Genomic DNA, 17,650 nt, shown 5'->3' with positions numbered 1-17,650 from the left:
GAAGCTTGAAGCAGCAGGGGAAGTAGACGGGCGGATGTAACCTTGTTCGAGTGCCTCCTTGATGTATTCCTCCATGGCCTTCTCCTCCGGTAGTGAAAGGGGGTAGATGCGTCCCCTGGGCAATGGCTCACCCGGTAGCAGATCGATGGCACAGTCCCATGGCCGGTGTGGAGGAAGCTTGGAGGCGCGTTGCGGGCAGAAGACGTCACTGAAGGGGGCGTAGTCCGGGGGAACATCCACAGAGCGCTTCTCTACAGGGCTTTCGATGGACGTGGCATTGATGGCGAGAGACTTGGAGCGTGGAGATTTCGGAACGGGAAGCGCTGGGAAACAGTCTGGGAAGCAGTGGTCGCCCCACTTCAGGACTTCGCCCGTGCGCCAAGAGATGGTGGGGTTGTGTTGTTCCAGCCACGGGCGCCCTAGAACCACGTCAGCGGTGGATTCCTCCAGAACCAGCAGATGTATATTCTCCGTATGCAGAATGCCGACACAGAGTTGAAGAGGTCCCACACAATGACGGATGTTCTTACGGCTCAGGGGTTTGCCCGTGATGGAGTGGATTTGATAGCTAGTCGGAGACGGGGAGATCTTGAGCTTGAGTTGACGACAGAGGGTTCCTGAGATGAAATTTCCTGCTGACCCTGAGTCGAGGAGCGCCACCACTGGAATAGAGGCATTTGCAGCAGTAAGAATTACAATAGTAGTGAGTGGTTTCATTTTCTGAATGGAGGGGAAAATCGCACTCACCACGGGCCGAGGAGGACGAGATGGGCATGTGGAGATAGCATGCCCTAGAGATCCACAATATAAACATAGGTTCAGGGTCAGCCTTCTTTGTCTTTCCTTAGGTGTGAGACGTGAATGATCTATTTGCATGGGTTCGGTGGCTGGTTCTGGAGGGCTGACGGGCTCGGACCGACGGAGGAGGTTGGTGGTGGATGACTGGCCCTGGTGCTCTAAGAGACACGACTGCATACGAGAACCCACGCGGATGGCGAGTTGGATGAAGCGTTCTAGTCCCATCGAGTCCTCGTATGCAGCGAGATGCAGCCGCACGTTGGGTTCCAACCCCTGACGGAAAGTAGTGATGAGGGCTTGTTCATTCCATCCGCTGGTGGCAGCAAGCGTTCGGAACTGCAAGGCATAATCGTTAACAGATAGATTTCTTTGCTTCAGATTATAGAGTTTCTCACCAGTCGAAGAGTCCGCCAGAGGTTTCCCGAAGACCTCACGGAAGTGAGAGACGAACGCCGTGTAAGACTTGACAACAGGGCCCTTCTGTGTCCACAGGGAGTCTGCCCATTGCAGGGCCTTACCTTGCAGTTGCGAAATGATAAATGCTATTTTTGCTGTGTCGGTAGTGTAGAGGTGCGGCTGCATCTCCAGGACCAGTTCGCATTGGAGAAGGAATCCGCTGCATTCCTCCGCCGATCCACTGTAGGGCGCCGGTTTGGCCATGGGACTGGCAGTGAATGCTGGGGAAGAAGCGGTGATGGTGGGTGCGGAAGCAGCTGCGTTGATGGATGACGGTGATGATGGCTGTGGTGTGAGTGCTCGGCGCAGCGCGTCCACGAGCTCTTGAAATGGATCGTTGGTGCTCATGCTGTGAAGTTGTTATGGTCCGGTCTTCTGTTACGTACAGAGACACGGAGACAGATGTAAAAGTAAACCAGGTGAGTTTATTGCATAATAAGCAGAGCACTGAGTGATAGTGAGAAGATATGTGGTTCTTGAGAGATGAATGGAATGTAATACTGTCCTTTTCAAACTTGCAGATACTGAAGTAGAGATGCACTGGAGGGAGACGGTGGAGACACTCACACACACAGGCAGGTAGGCACACGAGGAGAACAGGAGACGAAGGAGATGAAGGAGATCGCTGGAGCAGGTAAGTATGTCGTTGGGAGTCCTTGAGGTAAGCATACAAGTGCTGTAGTGCAAACGAGACCGGACAGTGAGTGTGTGTGAGTGTGGTGGCTTTATAGTGGTGGTGATGATGGTGCTGATGATCTTCAGGTGGCGGTGATTAGTATGCTGGTGATTGAGTGCGTGGGTAAGGAAGTGAGGTGGAACCTGACGTGTCTGTGACAATATTTTTGATGAAATTCATTTTTACAATACAACTTATATCACACTTTGCCATGGCGCATCCCTCTTGTTGATAATTTTTCATTTATTTATTTTTTATTTTATTATTGTTAATGTGTGTATTATTGTTATTATTAATATTGTATTAATGTGTTTTTATACTGAGATGTTGTAAAGCACATTTGGTCAACGTGTTGTTTGAATAGTGCTATACAAATAAAGCTGACACTGACATTGACAATTCGAGAGGTATCTGAACCACACATTAATGAGTATATTAATATCATTAGAGAATGACAGAGTAGAGAAGAAATTGTTAAATAAAGTTATTTTTGTTTTGTTTCTGCACACAAAAAGTATTCTTGTTGCTTCATAACATTAAGGTTGAACTACTGTAGTCAGGTGGACTATTTTAATAATATCTTTACTACCGTTCTGGGCCTTGAAAGGTGCAATGATGTTGCTGCCTATGTGTGGTTCAGAAATCTCTTGTATTTCATTGAAAATATCTTAATTTGTGTTCCTAAGATGAACAAAGGTCTTACGGGTTTGGAATGACATAAGGGTGAGTAATTAATGACAGAAATTTCATTTTTGGGTGAACTAACCCTTTAAATTTTAGTCTGTTCATCACACAAGTTATTGTATGGAATTAGAAGACTTTGAATACAGTGCATGATTTATATGGACATCCTTTTTAAAGCTTAATCTCCAGTCCTGCATGAAAAAAGAGACCAGTTAGATTTGTAAACCAGATTAACTGGTTTATTAAAAAGAACTGACTTAACAGAATGATTTGTTCTCAAAACAGATTGATTTGCTTCTCAAGTTTGGCTCAGTAACTCAGTAACTTGTTGTATACAAAAATTGTATAGCTTCAGACTTTTATGGAGCTTTTTATAGTAATTTTTGTCCTTTTTGGATCTTGACAGACGTGTTCACTGTGAACTGCTGCTGAATGTAAAATAGGTATGTGAAGATTCTTTAAAATTTCTTTATGTGTTTCATAGAAGATAGAAAGTCATGCAAGTTTGGAACAACATGATTAGCATTTTCATTTTTGGGAAAATTATTCCTTTAAAGGGATAGTTCACCCAAAAATGAAAATTTGATGTTTATCTGCTTACCCCCGGGGCATCCAAGATGTAGGTGACTTTTTTTCTTCAGTAGAACACAAATGATGATTTTTAACTTCAACCGCTGCCGTCTGTCAGTCAAATAATAGGAGTGAATGGGAACTTCTACTATAAGAGTAAATAAAACTTGCTTAGACAAGTCCAAATTAAACCCTGCAGCTCATGAAGACACTTTGATGTCCTAAGACACGAAACAATCGGTTTGTGCAAGAAACAGAGCAGTATTTATATAATTTTTTTTACCTCTAAAACACCAACTGCGTTTAGCACTCGATTAGTGTGGTCTGATCGCGCTCTGACAATGGCAGTAATGTCTAGTACTCATTGAAGTATATGCGTGAGACATCACTGCCTATAAAAATGATATTAATACTGTTCGGTTTCTCACACAAACCGATCGTTTCGTGTCTTAGGACATCAATGTGTCGTCACGAGCCGCAGGGTTTAATCTGGATTTGACTAAGCAAGTTTTATTTACTCTTATAGTAGAAGTTCCCATTCACTCCTATTATTTGACTGACAGACGGCAGCGGTTGCAGTTAAAAATCATCATTTGTGTTCTACTGAAGAAAAAAAGTCACCTACATCTTGGATGCGCTGGGGGTAAGCAGATAAACATCAAATTTTCATTTTTGGATGAACTATCCCTTTAAGATATTATGCAGAATACTTAGTCATTTAACATTCAAAACCAATATATACACCTGTTAAACACTTCCACTGGCTCTCAACATTTCTCTGATCTAACTAGCAAATGGACATGTGCATTAACATGAGTCAGTGTGTTTCTGAGCTTTTTATTGTCTTACCCCTGTCGGTATCGTAGAGAAAGACGAACCGATTCCAGTCGTAGTGGTCTAGTAGGCTGAGAAGGGCCCCTCGTATGGATGGCCGTAGCTGTAACACAAACTGGCTCTCGCCCTCGGTGGGGAAACTGGGCGTGATGAGGGAGATGTGTAGCGCGCCGCAGAAGGAAGTTAGCGTGTGAACCGACCTCTTGTCATACAGTCCAAAAATGGCGAACACACCCCGCGAGTACTGCGAGCAGACTGCAAAGCACAACAACAAAGAGGAAGAGAGAGTTAGATGCTTAAAACATTAATTACACAAAACCTGAGGGAGTACTGAACATTTACTTGACTTCAGTGCATTAGGACCCAGCTTACATTAGTGTTCTGGTATAGCGCTTTTGCGTAGGAGTTCAAAACATTAATGAAACAGCCTGGGAGACCCTTCCACCACTTGAACAAGTACATTTATTCTCTACATGATTTCTATTACCAGCTTTTTGCATCAATGTCTAATTAAGAAAACAAAATACAAAAGCCATTGTTTAACACAAGGGTGGGCAATAATATCAAGAGAAAGTCATTTGTTAGCATTTTTCCTCATTTCAATCTCAAGGGAGTTTCTCATCTGGCATAGAAGTTTGTGATTTGAAATCTGCTATCTTTATTGGGACAATAAGAGCAAGGTTATTTTTGAGCCAATCACCTGAGCAGTAAATATCATGCAAGTATTTACTCTGGGGTATGACAACACTGATTATATTAATTAGATACAGTGGGTACGGAAAGTATTCAGACCCCCTTAAATTTTTCACACTTTGTTATATTGTAGCCATTTGCTAAAATCATTTCATTTTTTTCCTCATTAATGTACACACAGCACCCCATATTGACAGAAAAACACAGAATTGTTGACATTTTTGCAGATTTATTAAAAAAGAAAAACTGAAATATCACATGGTCTTAAGTATTCAGACCCTTTGCTGTGAAACTCATATATTTAACTCCGGTGCTGTCCATTTCTTCTGATCATTTCTTCTGAACCATCTCAATCATTCTGATTGAGATGGTTCTAAACCTTCATTTGAGTACAGCTGTGTTTGATTATACTGATTGGACTTGATTAGGAAAGCCACACACCTGTCTATGCAATACCTTACAGCTCACAGTGCATGCCAGAGCAAATGAGAATCATGAGGTCAAAGGAACTGCCTGAAGAGCTCAGAGACAGAATTGTGGCAAGGCACAGATCTGGCCAAGGTTACAAAAAATATTTCTGCTGCACTTAAGGTTCCTAAGAGTACAGTGGCCTCCAATCCTTAAATGGAAGATGTTTGGGATGACCAGAACCCTTCCTAGAGCTGGCCGTCCGGCCAAACTGAGCTATCGGGGGAGAAGAGCCTTGGTGAGAGAGGTAAAGAAGAAAGTCAACCATCACTGCAGCCCTCTACCAGTCGGGGCTTTATGGCAGAGTGGCCCGACGGAAGCCTCTCCTCAGTGCAAGACACATGAAAGCCCGCCTGAAGGACTCCAAGATGGTGAGAAATAAGATTCTCTGGTCTGATGAGACCAAGATAGAACTTTTTGGCCTTAATTCTAAGCGGTATGTGTGGAGAAAACCAGGCACTGCTCATCACCTGTCCAATACAGTCCCAACAGTGAAGCATGGTGGTGGCAGCATCATGCTGTGGGGGTGTTTTTCAGCTGCAGGGACAGGACGACTGGTTGCAATCGAGGGAAAGATGAATGTGGCCAAGTACAGGGATATCCTGGACGAAAACCTTCTCCAGAGTGCTCAGGACCTCAGACTGGGCCGAAGGTTTACCTTCCAACAAGACAATGACCCTAAGCACACAGCTAAAATAACGAAGGAGTGGCTTCACAACAACTCCGTGACTGTTCTTGAATGGCCCAGCCAGAGCCCTGACTTAAACCCAATTGAGCATCTCTGGAGAGACCTAAAAATGGCTGTCCACCAACGTTTACCATCCAACCTGACAGAACTGGAGAGGATCTGCAAGGAGGAATGGCAGAGGATCCCCAAATCCAGGTGTGAAAAACTTGTTGCATCTTTCCCAAAAAGACTCATGGCTGTATTAGATCAAAAGGGTGCTTCTACTAAATACTGAGCAAAGGGTCTGAATACTTAGGACCATGTGATATTTCAGTTTTTCTTTTTTAATACATCTGCAAAAATGTCAACAATTCTGTGTTTTTCTGTCAATATGGGGTGCTGTGTGTACATTAATGAGGAAAAAAAAATGAACTTAAATGATTTTAGCAAATGGCTGCAATATAACAAAGTGTGAAAAATTTAAGGGGGTCTGAATACTTTCCGTACCCACTGTATTAAAAAACCTGCAATAACCTAATAATTATTTTCATGTTATGGCTACTGTATATGCTATATGATAATGAGCTCCACGCTTCTTCTCTCTGTGTTTTTGCAATTCTTAGAAACTTAAGTCACTACTGAGCACAACGTCTGATCTACTGCCTCAGTCTGAAGTGAGTAGTTAAGCAGGCCTGTCTCTGAAAATGTCTCTCATGTCTGACAGTCTTACAGTTATTGTCAGCTTTCCCCTTTTCATATTTCTTTCTTGCAGCAAGTCCGACTTCTCAGCTTTGAAGCTTAACTGAGTTACGCTAATGGAAAAACCACCTGGCTTTGATGATTTTCGCTTGCCTGTTTCTGTTCTGAACAAACAGCCAAAATGACAACGGCATGTCAAAACTAACAACACGTTTTGTACGCTCACAGCAATGAGGGCATTTTTGTCATTGTACACATGTAGGTTCGTCTAATCAATGGTATCATAATTACATATTGCTGAAGTGCTTTGTTGTAGTTAGTTATTTTTGTATGATTCTGATTTGCACTAGCATGTGTCTGAAAGTAATTGTGGATTATTAGCAGGATCTTATTGTGCCATAAGTATAGGCTCTTTGATCATGGATGTGCTAAAAGCACTATCTCCATGACTGCACAGACTACATCTGCCTCGGATTGGGGGAAGGGAACGGAAAGACACCTGGATCTGACGGTGGGGAGCATCATTCCCACAGAGAAGCAGAGGCCAGTCACACACACACGGTTTCGCTATCTTTGTGGGGACTCTCCATAGGCGTAATGGTTTTTATACTGTACAAACACTATCGCCCTACACGAAACCCTACCCCTAAACACAGAAAACTTTCTGCATTTTTACATTTTCAAATAACCATCATTTAGTATGTTTATTAATCCACTTCCCTCCTGGGGACTGCTGATTGGTCCCCACAATATAGGTGATTTCAGGTTTTACTATCCTTGTGGGGACATTTGGTCCCAACAATGTAAGATAAACCTGTACACACACACACACACACACACACACACACACACACACACATACATTTATATGCGGTTTTCCTCATGGGGACCAAAATATGTCCCCACAAGGTGAAAAATTTCTGCTATTACCACAAAATGTCCCCACAACATAGGGTTTACCAGGACCACACACATCTGTCTCTGAGCTCTTCAGGCAGTTCCTTTGACCTCATGATTCTCATTTGCTCTGACATGCACTGTGAGCTGTAAGGTCTTATATAGACAGGTGTGTGGCTTTCCTAATCAAGTCCAATCAGTATAATCAAACACAGCTGGAGTCAAATGAAGGTGTAGAACCATCTCAAGGATGATCAGAAGAAATGGACAGCACCTGAGTTAAATATACGAGTGTCACAGCAAAGGGTCTGAATACTTAGGACCATGTGATATTTCAGTTTTTCTTTTTTAATAAATCTGCAAAAATTTCAACAATTCTGTGTTTTTCTGTCAATATAGGGTGCTGTGTACATTAATGAGGAAAAAAATGAACTTAAATGATTTTAGCAAATGGCTGCAATATAACAGAGTGAAAAATTTAAGGGGGTCTGAATACTTTCCGTACCCACTGTATACACACACACACACACACACACACATACATATATATACAGTATATATATATATATATATATATATATATATATAGATATAGATATAGATATATAGATATATGCACATTTTTATATAAAGAGCCAGACAAGAACATACAGTGTTTCTGAAACTTTTTCAAAGCTGCTTTTATTTCATAAAAAATGCAGTAAAGACAGTAATATTATTACAATTTAAAATAACTGTTTTCTATTTTAATATTTTAAAATGTAATTTGGTAAAGTTGAAATTTCAGCATCATTACTCCAGTCTTCAGTGTCACATGATCCTTCAGAAATCATTCTAATATGCTGATTTGCTGCTCAAAAACATTTCTTATTTTTATCAATGTTGAAAACAGTCGAGCTGCATAATATTTTTGTGGAAATAGAAATGTATTCTGCCACAAATGCCATAAAAACAAGTTTTAAACATTTTTTTCTCTTTCCTCAAAAAAGAACAGAAAAATCATGAAATGAACAGGCCTATTATTTTTATCTATTACAATTCAGTTTTAAATAATTCAATTTATTATTATTTTTAATTGTATAATATTATTATTATTATTTCCCTGGTTGGAAATCATTGCTTTAAAAACAGTAATGTTTGGTCTCATTAAATTTACCCACCAGTGGAAACCACAGACACACACACACACAGCTCACGCATTGTCATGCCCTTCAACATCTGCACTCCACTTAAACAATTTTGTCTGAGACCTGCATACCAAGTCCCAACCCCATAGGCTAGATGTTTATCCAATCAGGGAGAGAAATAAGATTGCGGCAGATTTTTCACACTGCAGTCGCTCTGTTCCACCTGATTTGCACAGTTAACCCGCTTTTGAATGCTGCTGAATACATTCTCTCACAGTGCATGTCACACCACATATTCCAAATGAATATTAGCCCCAAAACTAAGCACAAAGAGAACAGAATTGTTTCAACTTCCCCAATTTTACTGCCAGTTTCCTGTCATCCTAATCCACATAGCACCAGGACACAGAAAACCGTATTCCAGCATTAACAACACAAAATGTAATTGATAGTTTTTAAAAATGTCTGTAAGTCAACCATATTTCTGAAATTAAATATAGTTCTGTGGCCAGTATATAATTGAAATGTCTAGGGTAGTTATCTATGAATGTGTATTTTGACCATTATGAATGTAGTACTGTACTGTGATGAAGTACTGTATATATAATACTGTCAAACTACACTAAAATACATCAGCACACTCTGTTATGAACTGTGAGGACTTGGCACCATTGTTGCCTTAAATTAATGCTTGTTGGCTGATCGTGACATTCAAAACAATACAGAAGTGTTGCACTGAATAGCTATAAAACACATATTTGAAACTGCTTATCTTTATTGGGACAATACATATTTGTGAGAAGACTAATTAACCTGGGACATAAAGGAAAATTACATGATGACAACACTGATTCTATTAATTAGATATTAAAATCCTGGCCAATACAATAACCCAATAATTAAGTATTAAAGTATTAAAACTCTATATTTTAAGAAATAAAATTACAAATATAAATACTTCAATAAAAGTACAATCAAATGTTTATAAGAATTTCGGCATCAAAACATTATGATGTAAAGATTAACTTTAAAGGGTTAGTTCACCCAAAAATGAAAATAATGTAATTTATTACTGCCTTTCATGCCGTTCCACACCCATAGGACCTTCGTTCATCTTCGGAACACAAATTAAGATATTTTTGTTGAAATCCGATAGCTCCGTGAGGCCTCCATAGGGAGCAATGACATTTCCTCTCTCAATATCCATTAATGAACTAAAAACATATTTAAATCGGTTCATGTGAGTACAGTGGTTCAATATTAATATTATAAAATGATGAGAATATTTTTGGTGCACCAAAAAAACAAAATAATGACTTATATAGTGATGGCCGATTTTAAAACACTGTTTCAGGAAGCTTCGAAGCGTTATGAATCTTTTGTGTCGAATCAACGCTTCAGAGCGCCAAAGTCACGTGATTTCAGCAGTTTGGCGGCTTGACACACGTTCAAAATCATATTCGACACAAAAGATTCATAACACTCCTAACGCTGCTTCATGAAGCAGTTTTTGAAATCGGCCATCACTATATAAGTTGTTATTTTGTTTTTTTGGTGCACCAAAAATATTCTCATCGTTTTATTCGGTTGTTAAGTCTGACGTCACGCTGCAGCGCTTCCAGGTTCAAACGCTCTATCTCATACCACAAGAAAACAACAAATGGTGCTAATATACACAAACGATGTGGTGTAATACTTCTGTGGTGTAATAATTATAATCATAACCTTTATCTCCATACCAAAATCCCAGATGGCGATAAAGTGATTCATCTTTTATAAATCGTTAAAATATTAATGTCTGTGACACTGTGAGCACGGAGACGGTTGTGTAGACTGTAAATATTTTAAATGTTTAACTTTAAAATGTTAAATGTTTAATATGAATAAATAGCGCTCATAAACGGCCCTGGTGATGGCATTCTCAAGTGAAACGAGTCGAGGCTTGGACCCAGAAACGGCGTTCCTTACGTCACGACTTAACAAGCGGATAATATTAATATTGAACCACTGTACTCACATGAACTGTTTTAAATATGTTTTTAGTACATTAATGGATCTTGAGAGAGGAAATGTCATAGCCTCACTGAGCCATCGGATTTCAACTAAAATATCTTAATTTGTGCTCTGAAGATGAACAAAGGTCTTACGGGTGTGGAACGTCATGAGGGTAAGTAATAAATTACATTATTTTCATTTTTGGGTGAACTAACCCTTTAAGAGTGCAAGTATCTCTAATATCTAAATACAAACAATATTAAAATTGTCTGATATTTATTCAATATCTACCTATAAAATAAATTACAATTCTAAAATGCTGTGATATTAGTTGATAATTGATACTGTAGCAATATATTGTACATGCAAAAATATAATGTGACTGATGGAGACATGAGCAGAGAAACTATATAAATATGGACCTTTTGTAGAATCACCAAAAAATAGGGATGTCTTGGTCACCCTATAGTGTCAAATGCATCATCAATGACATTGGGAATTCAATGTGTTTGTAAAGTAGGTGTTTCGTGACCAGACAGGCCTTTGGGGGAAACCGCAGTTGGGTTTTTTATCTTGCCTTAGCCTTGAGACTACATAAAAGACACTTCCTCTATCTGCAGGGCTGGATATCTTCTAAAGTCATCACATATCTCCCTAGGGAGAAAGGAAGTCGGGGTAGGGTGGAGGTAGTTGCGCTAAAGGGGACATGGAGGTTGCTTGTAGCAATCAAGACCGCAATTACGTTAGCAAGATTCTCACCAAACGCTTCTCCAATCCAGCAACCGCCTCTCAACAAGCGAAACTCCAGTTTAGTTGTTTTCTCTGTCAGCCCGACCTTTTTAAAGGGACCACGTCTGTTTAGGAAAACAACCCAAGGTAGGTTTTATTTGACATTATCAAAAAGCCACAGCTCAGATGCCCTTTGTGTGTACTCAGGATACTGTAAACACACAGCGTTTCAAGTGGAGCTGTATGTTTCCCCTTAGGAGTGAAAAAAAGGGTTGGTTTTTAAATGGGCTAGATTTTATCAACTGTTCTATTAGAAATCCGTTTCCGACGATGCAGCTCAGTGATTGGCAGTTTCCCCACTGCAATGGTCCATTTCGCTATGGCTCACACTAACAATGGCCCCTAAAGCGCCTCCACCAACATTCCACACAAATGAACAAGCAGGTCAGTGCAGTTATCCTGCACTTCCATAATCAATGCATGTCTCTGTGTGTGTGGATTGCACAATCTCCATTCTGTTTTATATAACATCAAGCACATTTAAAGGGGCGGTTCACCCAATAATCAAAATTCTGTCATTATTTTCTCACCTTCATGTCATTCCAAACCTCTATAATTTACTTTCTTCTGTTCTGTGGAAAGCAAAAGAATAGATTCAGAAGAATGTTTTTGTCCATACAGTGAAAGTCAATGGGGTCCAAAACAACATTTGGCCAAAAAAAAAAAAAAAACATTTTCAAAATATCTCTTCTTTATGTTCTACAGAAGACAGGTTAAGAATGACATTAAGGTAAGTAAATAATGACAGGATTTTTATATTTGGATGAATTTCCCTTTAATCTAACCTTGCAGCCTTTTCAGAGGTAGCATTTTTCTTTAAAAACTGACCCAAACAGAAAGGGCATTTTTACAACATGCTTAATTCTGTTTGGGCTTATAGCCAGACGCTTGACATCACCAATACCTAGCATGGATATTTTACAGGAGTGTTTCAAGTTAGCATCAGTGCATCTGCGAAATAAATGTTCCCCAAAGGCAAAAAAAAATCTGCTTTGCTCTAATTCATTTGATCTATACAGGATTCTCAAACAAAGTGATTTATGATGCAATAACGGCTTGCAGGTCTTGCCTTCTGACCCTGCTAGTCAGACACCTAAAAGCCTAGCATACGTGAGGGGCGGGGATAAGTGAGGCTCGACTGGCTCCTGATTCTATGTAAACCATGAACTGCAGAAAAACAGATCCCGCTTTCCGCTTCACGCTTCACCGCTGCTGACAGCTTCACTCGCAGTGCGCTTGACTTCATCTCCCACAATGCCTCTGGGACAGAAAAGATGGATTAGGTGTCCCTGTCTGCCTGGGCTCCTTCAGACCAGAACTTTAAAGATTATGACAAGAAAATATGGAAAAATAAGGCAAAAAAAAGAGCATCCATTTAATAATGGAGAAAACTGTAGAAAGGTGAGTTAAGGTGAGGGTGAATCTACCATTTTAAAGGCGGTTTGATAGGAAGTTTGAGGGCGATGGCTCTTATTTCAGTTTGGGAGAACATCCTTCAGTGCATGACTGCTTTATCAATACTAATGGCCTAACCTGTCCTCTGGTCACATGAGGAAAACTAACCTTTCTAAGGGCTAAACTGCTGCCTGTCACTACATAAGAGATATGGATATTCCCACTACAGAATCTGCTTGTTTTTTTTTTCCCCCTTTATTTTATTGTCGGGTGACTGGGTAGTAGTGTCAAAAATATCAACATTTCGATACGTATCAATCCTGAAATATCTGAAACGATCCTTTCAGCAGTATCGATACACCGATACCAGCTGCACCTTCTCTCATTCACTATGGTTAAATGTGTTGGTGTGTTCGTGTCTGGAATTCCTCATGGGATTGCGCATAATTCTAGTCATGGCCGCAGATTTCACGCACACACAAAATAAAGCCGCCTCTGACACACAGCTCACGAGTGCCAAATTGAGCTCTTTTCTCGGCTTATTAACGGTCAAATACACACAAAAATAATGTCACAATTAGTGTTGGGCACATTACTTTAAAAAAGTAATTAGTTATAGTTACTAGTTACTTCTCACAAATAGTAACGGAGTTAGTAACTGAGTTACATAATTATAAAAGTAACTAATTACCAGGGAAAGTAACTATTGCGTTACTTTAAAAAAATTAAAATATGTCAAATAACTTGAATGCCCCCATTATTAAATATAAGTCTAAGAATAATTCTTGACCCAACTCTTGACTCATGATCCGCTCTTGCTCATGAAATTTCTCTGTACTGTCATTAAAGAAAATGTAGTTTCATATATATGTTTAAATAGTCCTATGTTATGTTTTAAATTCATTTACTTGATTATGAAAAGTGAACACCATGAGTAAGATACATCATAAGATGCGCAATATATCGGGAGTCATGGAGTGGGTCAGACATGATTTTGACCACTTCATTAAGTTTTGTTTTATAGAAAGCCTCTATTTAAAGTGAATTTCGTTTTGTAAAAATTTTATCTTAATTTTAACCAATGTTTCATCAACCAATTGCTTGGATTTAATAAATAAGAAGCAAATATAGCAGGCAATATAATCATGGATGCGCCGGCGCGATCACTGGCGCGTGAGCTGGAGCGCGACTTATAGGCTAAATGAACCGAAAGCGTATAGGCTGCTTGCCTCACAGACATGACAAATATATCTATAGAAAGCTTGAAATATCTATTTTAAAATGAAATAATTAAAAACGAAAAGAGTCTACTCTGATTATGTAATCCGAATGAAATGTGCATTCTCTCTCTAGGCGCGTCCAGTATATGCAGAGATGATGAGAGTCAGCAATGTCAACTTTATCTTTGCAGCCGACACTGATTCAGAAAACATGACTTTATTAATAAACAATTAAATTGTCTCCTTGCTGTTTTTTTTTTTTTTGTGTAAATATTCATATTCATAATCATTACTTTTGCCGGTTCTTATGGCAAGCGTTATGAGTGCGCTTGAGTGCATAGCCTATATTACATAAAAGCTCATTATTAGTTTATTCTCTCCAATATTTAAGAAATTAAATTAATATAAATGTGATTAGTCAACTAATGGTGACATGTGGCCAAGTATGGTGACCCATACTCGGAATTTGTGCTCTGCATTTAACCCATCCAAGTGCACACGCACAGCAGTGAACACACACACCGTGAACACACACCCGGAGCAGTGGGCAGCCTTTGCTGCGCCGCCCGGGGAGCAGTTGGGGGTACGGTGCCTTGCTCAAGGGTCGTGGTATTGAAGGTGGGGAGAGCGCTGGAAATTCACTCCCCTCACCAACAATCCCTGCCGGACCTGAGACATCCCTGCCGGACCTTTATCGCAATAGATAGAACCTTCAAACCAGAAAGACACAGCTTACATTTGACTAAAAGGTTTTTGTCTTTATGCTCAACTAAAGTGAAATAATGAGCATATTTCCACTTTGAGAAACTCGCCTTGCTCTCGCCTTGACTCGCCATGACTGCCGCACATACTTCTATAAACGGAAACACGCCCACAGTGCGTCTTCGTGTTTACAGTAGTTGGCATCAACCAATCCTACAATGCGTCACTGCTGTAAACACGTCAGGCTGTAGGCTACACTTCAGCCAAAATTAATTAATTTAAAAAAGTAACGTACAACGCACCATATGGTAACGGTAACAGAGTTAATTTATTTAAAAAGTAATGCCTTACAGTATTAGTTACTGTCAAAAGTAACTGCATTACAGTAACTCGTTACTGCCCAACACTGGTCACAATGCCCATCTTGTTGAGTATTAACATAAACACAGTCGGTTATGTAACAGTTCAGGACGAAAATGCATGTGTAACTTTATTTTGGATCTGTGTGTGCGTCAAGTCTTAAAGGGACAGCAGCCTAATAAACATGCCACTCTCATATGTTGTATATATTTATCAAACAAAAGACAAAGAGAAAATCACTTCCTGCTCTTGACTGATTAACTGTAATTGATTAATCCGTATTTAATTTTTACAATGAAGATTATTTGATTACTTTCAGTTTCATTATTCAGTTTCTTAACTGAATACTGCTGTTAGACCTGAAAATTATCTATTCTATTGTATTATTCTAAATTATTCTATTGTATTTATTATCTGTGCTATTGTTAGTAATTTGTTTATGTACTTATTTTATTGCTGTTTTCATTTTAAATTCAGTTTGAAATCAAGCTACCTCATTGTAAAAAAACAAATAGGCCTACATTGAGTGAGCAAATATTTACATGAGATAATTGTAATGATTAACATTTATATATGAATAAAAGCTTAAATTAAAATCTGTCATCATATAAACTGATCTCTTCAGAAGATATTATTAATTGCCTAGACTTCCAATGGATGGACCCTTTGGTATCGAAAATACTTTTAAGGTATCGTATTGAAGTTATAAATTCCAGTATCGTGACAACACTACTGGGTAGTGATGTTACATGGGAGTAGATGTAACATTATTAGTTTAACGAATTAAGCTGCAGTCACATTAGCGAAATTTTGTGGGCAAAAATGATCCATTGTCTATTGTCAACAGCTTAGCAATGTATAAGGCAAAGCTCACAAAGACGTCACTTTCAAACCAAACAGATTTCTGATGATCATTGCAGCGAATCCATGTGAACAACTTAAACCCAAAGCGAAATCTGCATGGGGAAATCTATTGCCTTCATGTGAATTCCTATTGAAATTACTGAATATCTCCAGCAAAAAAACAGTAAATGTGAACACACCTTTAGAAATGAGCCAAAGGAGTGAAATCATATGACAGTAGGTGAAATTCAGTGTAAAATTTTAATGCTTATAGTGTATTTTCATGCTTATTAATGTTAAATGTCAGAACAAATGTCATTTGAATAATAAGTGTCTTTTGTTTGATTTGATATAAAACATCCACATAAGCTTTGCATGTACAAGCTAAAAATCCAATCCTATCCTCTGTTACTTAGTTACATTCACTTGATAAAACAGATTATATTTCCAGCATGTTCGATATTTATAGAAAAATCATAGAGTGGCTTATTGTTTTTTTTAATGGGAGACGTCAATGCACAACTGTATAGACAGAGACGAGAAAGAGTGTTGGCGTCACTCACTCACTCACTCAAATGCGCACTGTGACTAATGCTGGGTGGCAAATGAATAAACTAACACTTGTCAGTGACATTTACAAAATTCGTCATCACAGGCATTAATGGCAAGAGGCGAAAGAGAGAGAAAACATTTGTGCCATCTCCTTTGGAACCAACGGTAATCATCACATCAATGAAGCGTGAGGTGTACACCTGTAACATTAAGCACTGCGGTTTATTCCCATGACCTCACATCCTGTTGACGTCAGTTTGGAAATAAAAGCAGTTGAAATGAGAGGACGTTTCTTTTTTTGCTTATGTCGACATTTGACGAACAGAAATGGAATAAGAATGGAAAGTCCCTGAACAGTCAGTATAATGGTGCGGCCACTAGCTGCTTAAAGTACTACAGTACATCTCGTCCTCATGGACTGCACCAGACTTGCCAGTTCTTGCCGTGAGATATACCCCTCTTCACTTGCAAGTTCTTGAACACATCTGGGGGGACATATGGCACTGCAAAGACAATCAGCTGTCATTCCTTTCTCCCTGTAGCAATGTCTTAGGTGTCTTACACCGTGTCTACACCAGACGTGACCATTGTCGTGTCGCATCCTGCCACGCTGCAACTACTAAAAGCTGTCTACACTGAACCAAACCGACCATTGCGAAGCTCTTGGACTATGTCAGAAATAGAACGGGGAATCCATTTACTGTCAGGAATTTGTTGTGTCACGTCGGGCCGCATCCAGTGTAGACAATATCACTATTGCGCACTCATGTCCTGTGTAGACACGGAGTTACATATGACTCATATGCATATGACTGCCTTCAGAGAAAGACATCAACGAATAGTTATACATCATCACACCACAGGCTCCACCCACTGGCATTCAGTCACTTAACGGCTGACATTTGCCACCCACTTAAGACAGAATATTCCAGACAGAGGATCAGAATGGAGGATAAAATTTATTGTTTTTCCACATATATATTCATTTTTGTTTTGGTAGTGAACCTCAAGGAACAAATAATGATAACAATAAAAAAATGACCCCCTTAAAAGTGAATGTAAAGACTTCTGGTATAGATATAACAGTTATAGATCCTTCAGAAATCATTCTAATATGCTGATTTCTTATCAATATTGGAAACAGTGGTGCTGCTTAATATTTTTGTTAAGTGAATATGATACTTTTCAGGATTCTTTGTTGAATAAAAAGTTAGCATTTATTTAA

At 39.2% G+C, this 17,650-nt stretch overlaps 1 protein-coding gene across 10 annotated transcripts in view; it reads right to left on the bottom strand.

Moving 5' to 3' along the window:
* gria4b (glutamate receptor, ionotropic, AMPA 4b) overlaps positions 1-17,650 on the bottom strand; it is a 118,170-nt gene that overhangs the window by 46,426 nt on the left and 54,094 nt on the right. For all 10 annotated transcript variants that reach the window (XM_048165627.1, XM_048165620.1, XM_048165623.1 and 7 more), the window contains one exon: positions 4,034-4,273. In XM_048165627.1, coding sequence (XP_048021584.1) covers positions 4,034-4,273 — 240 coding nt within the window. The remainder of the gene's footprint in view (positions 1-4,033; positions 4,274-17,650) is intronic.

Source organism: Megalobrama amblycephala, linkage group LG18, assembly GCF_018812025.1.
Source record: "Megalobrama amblycephala isolate DHTTF-2021 linkage group LG18, ASM1881202v1, whole genome shotgun sequence".
NCBI classification, from domain to species: domain Eukaryota; kingdom Metazoa; phylum Chordata; class Actinopteri; order Cypriniformes; family Xenocyprididae; genus Megalobrama; species Megalobrama amblycephala.
Note: the sequence above shows the minus strand (reverse complement) of the source record. Positions and strands in the feature narration are given on the sequence as shown.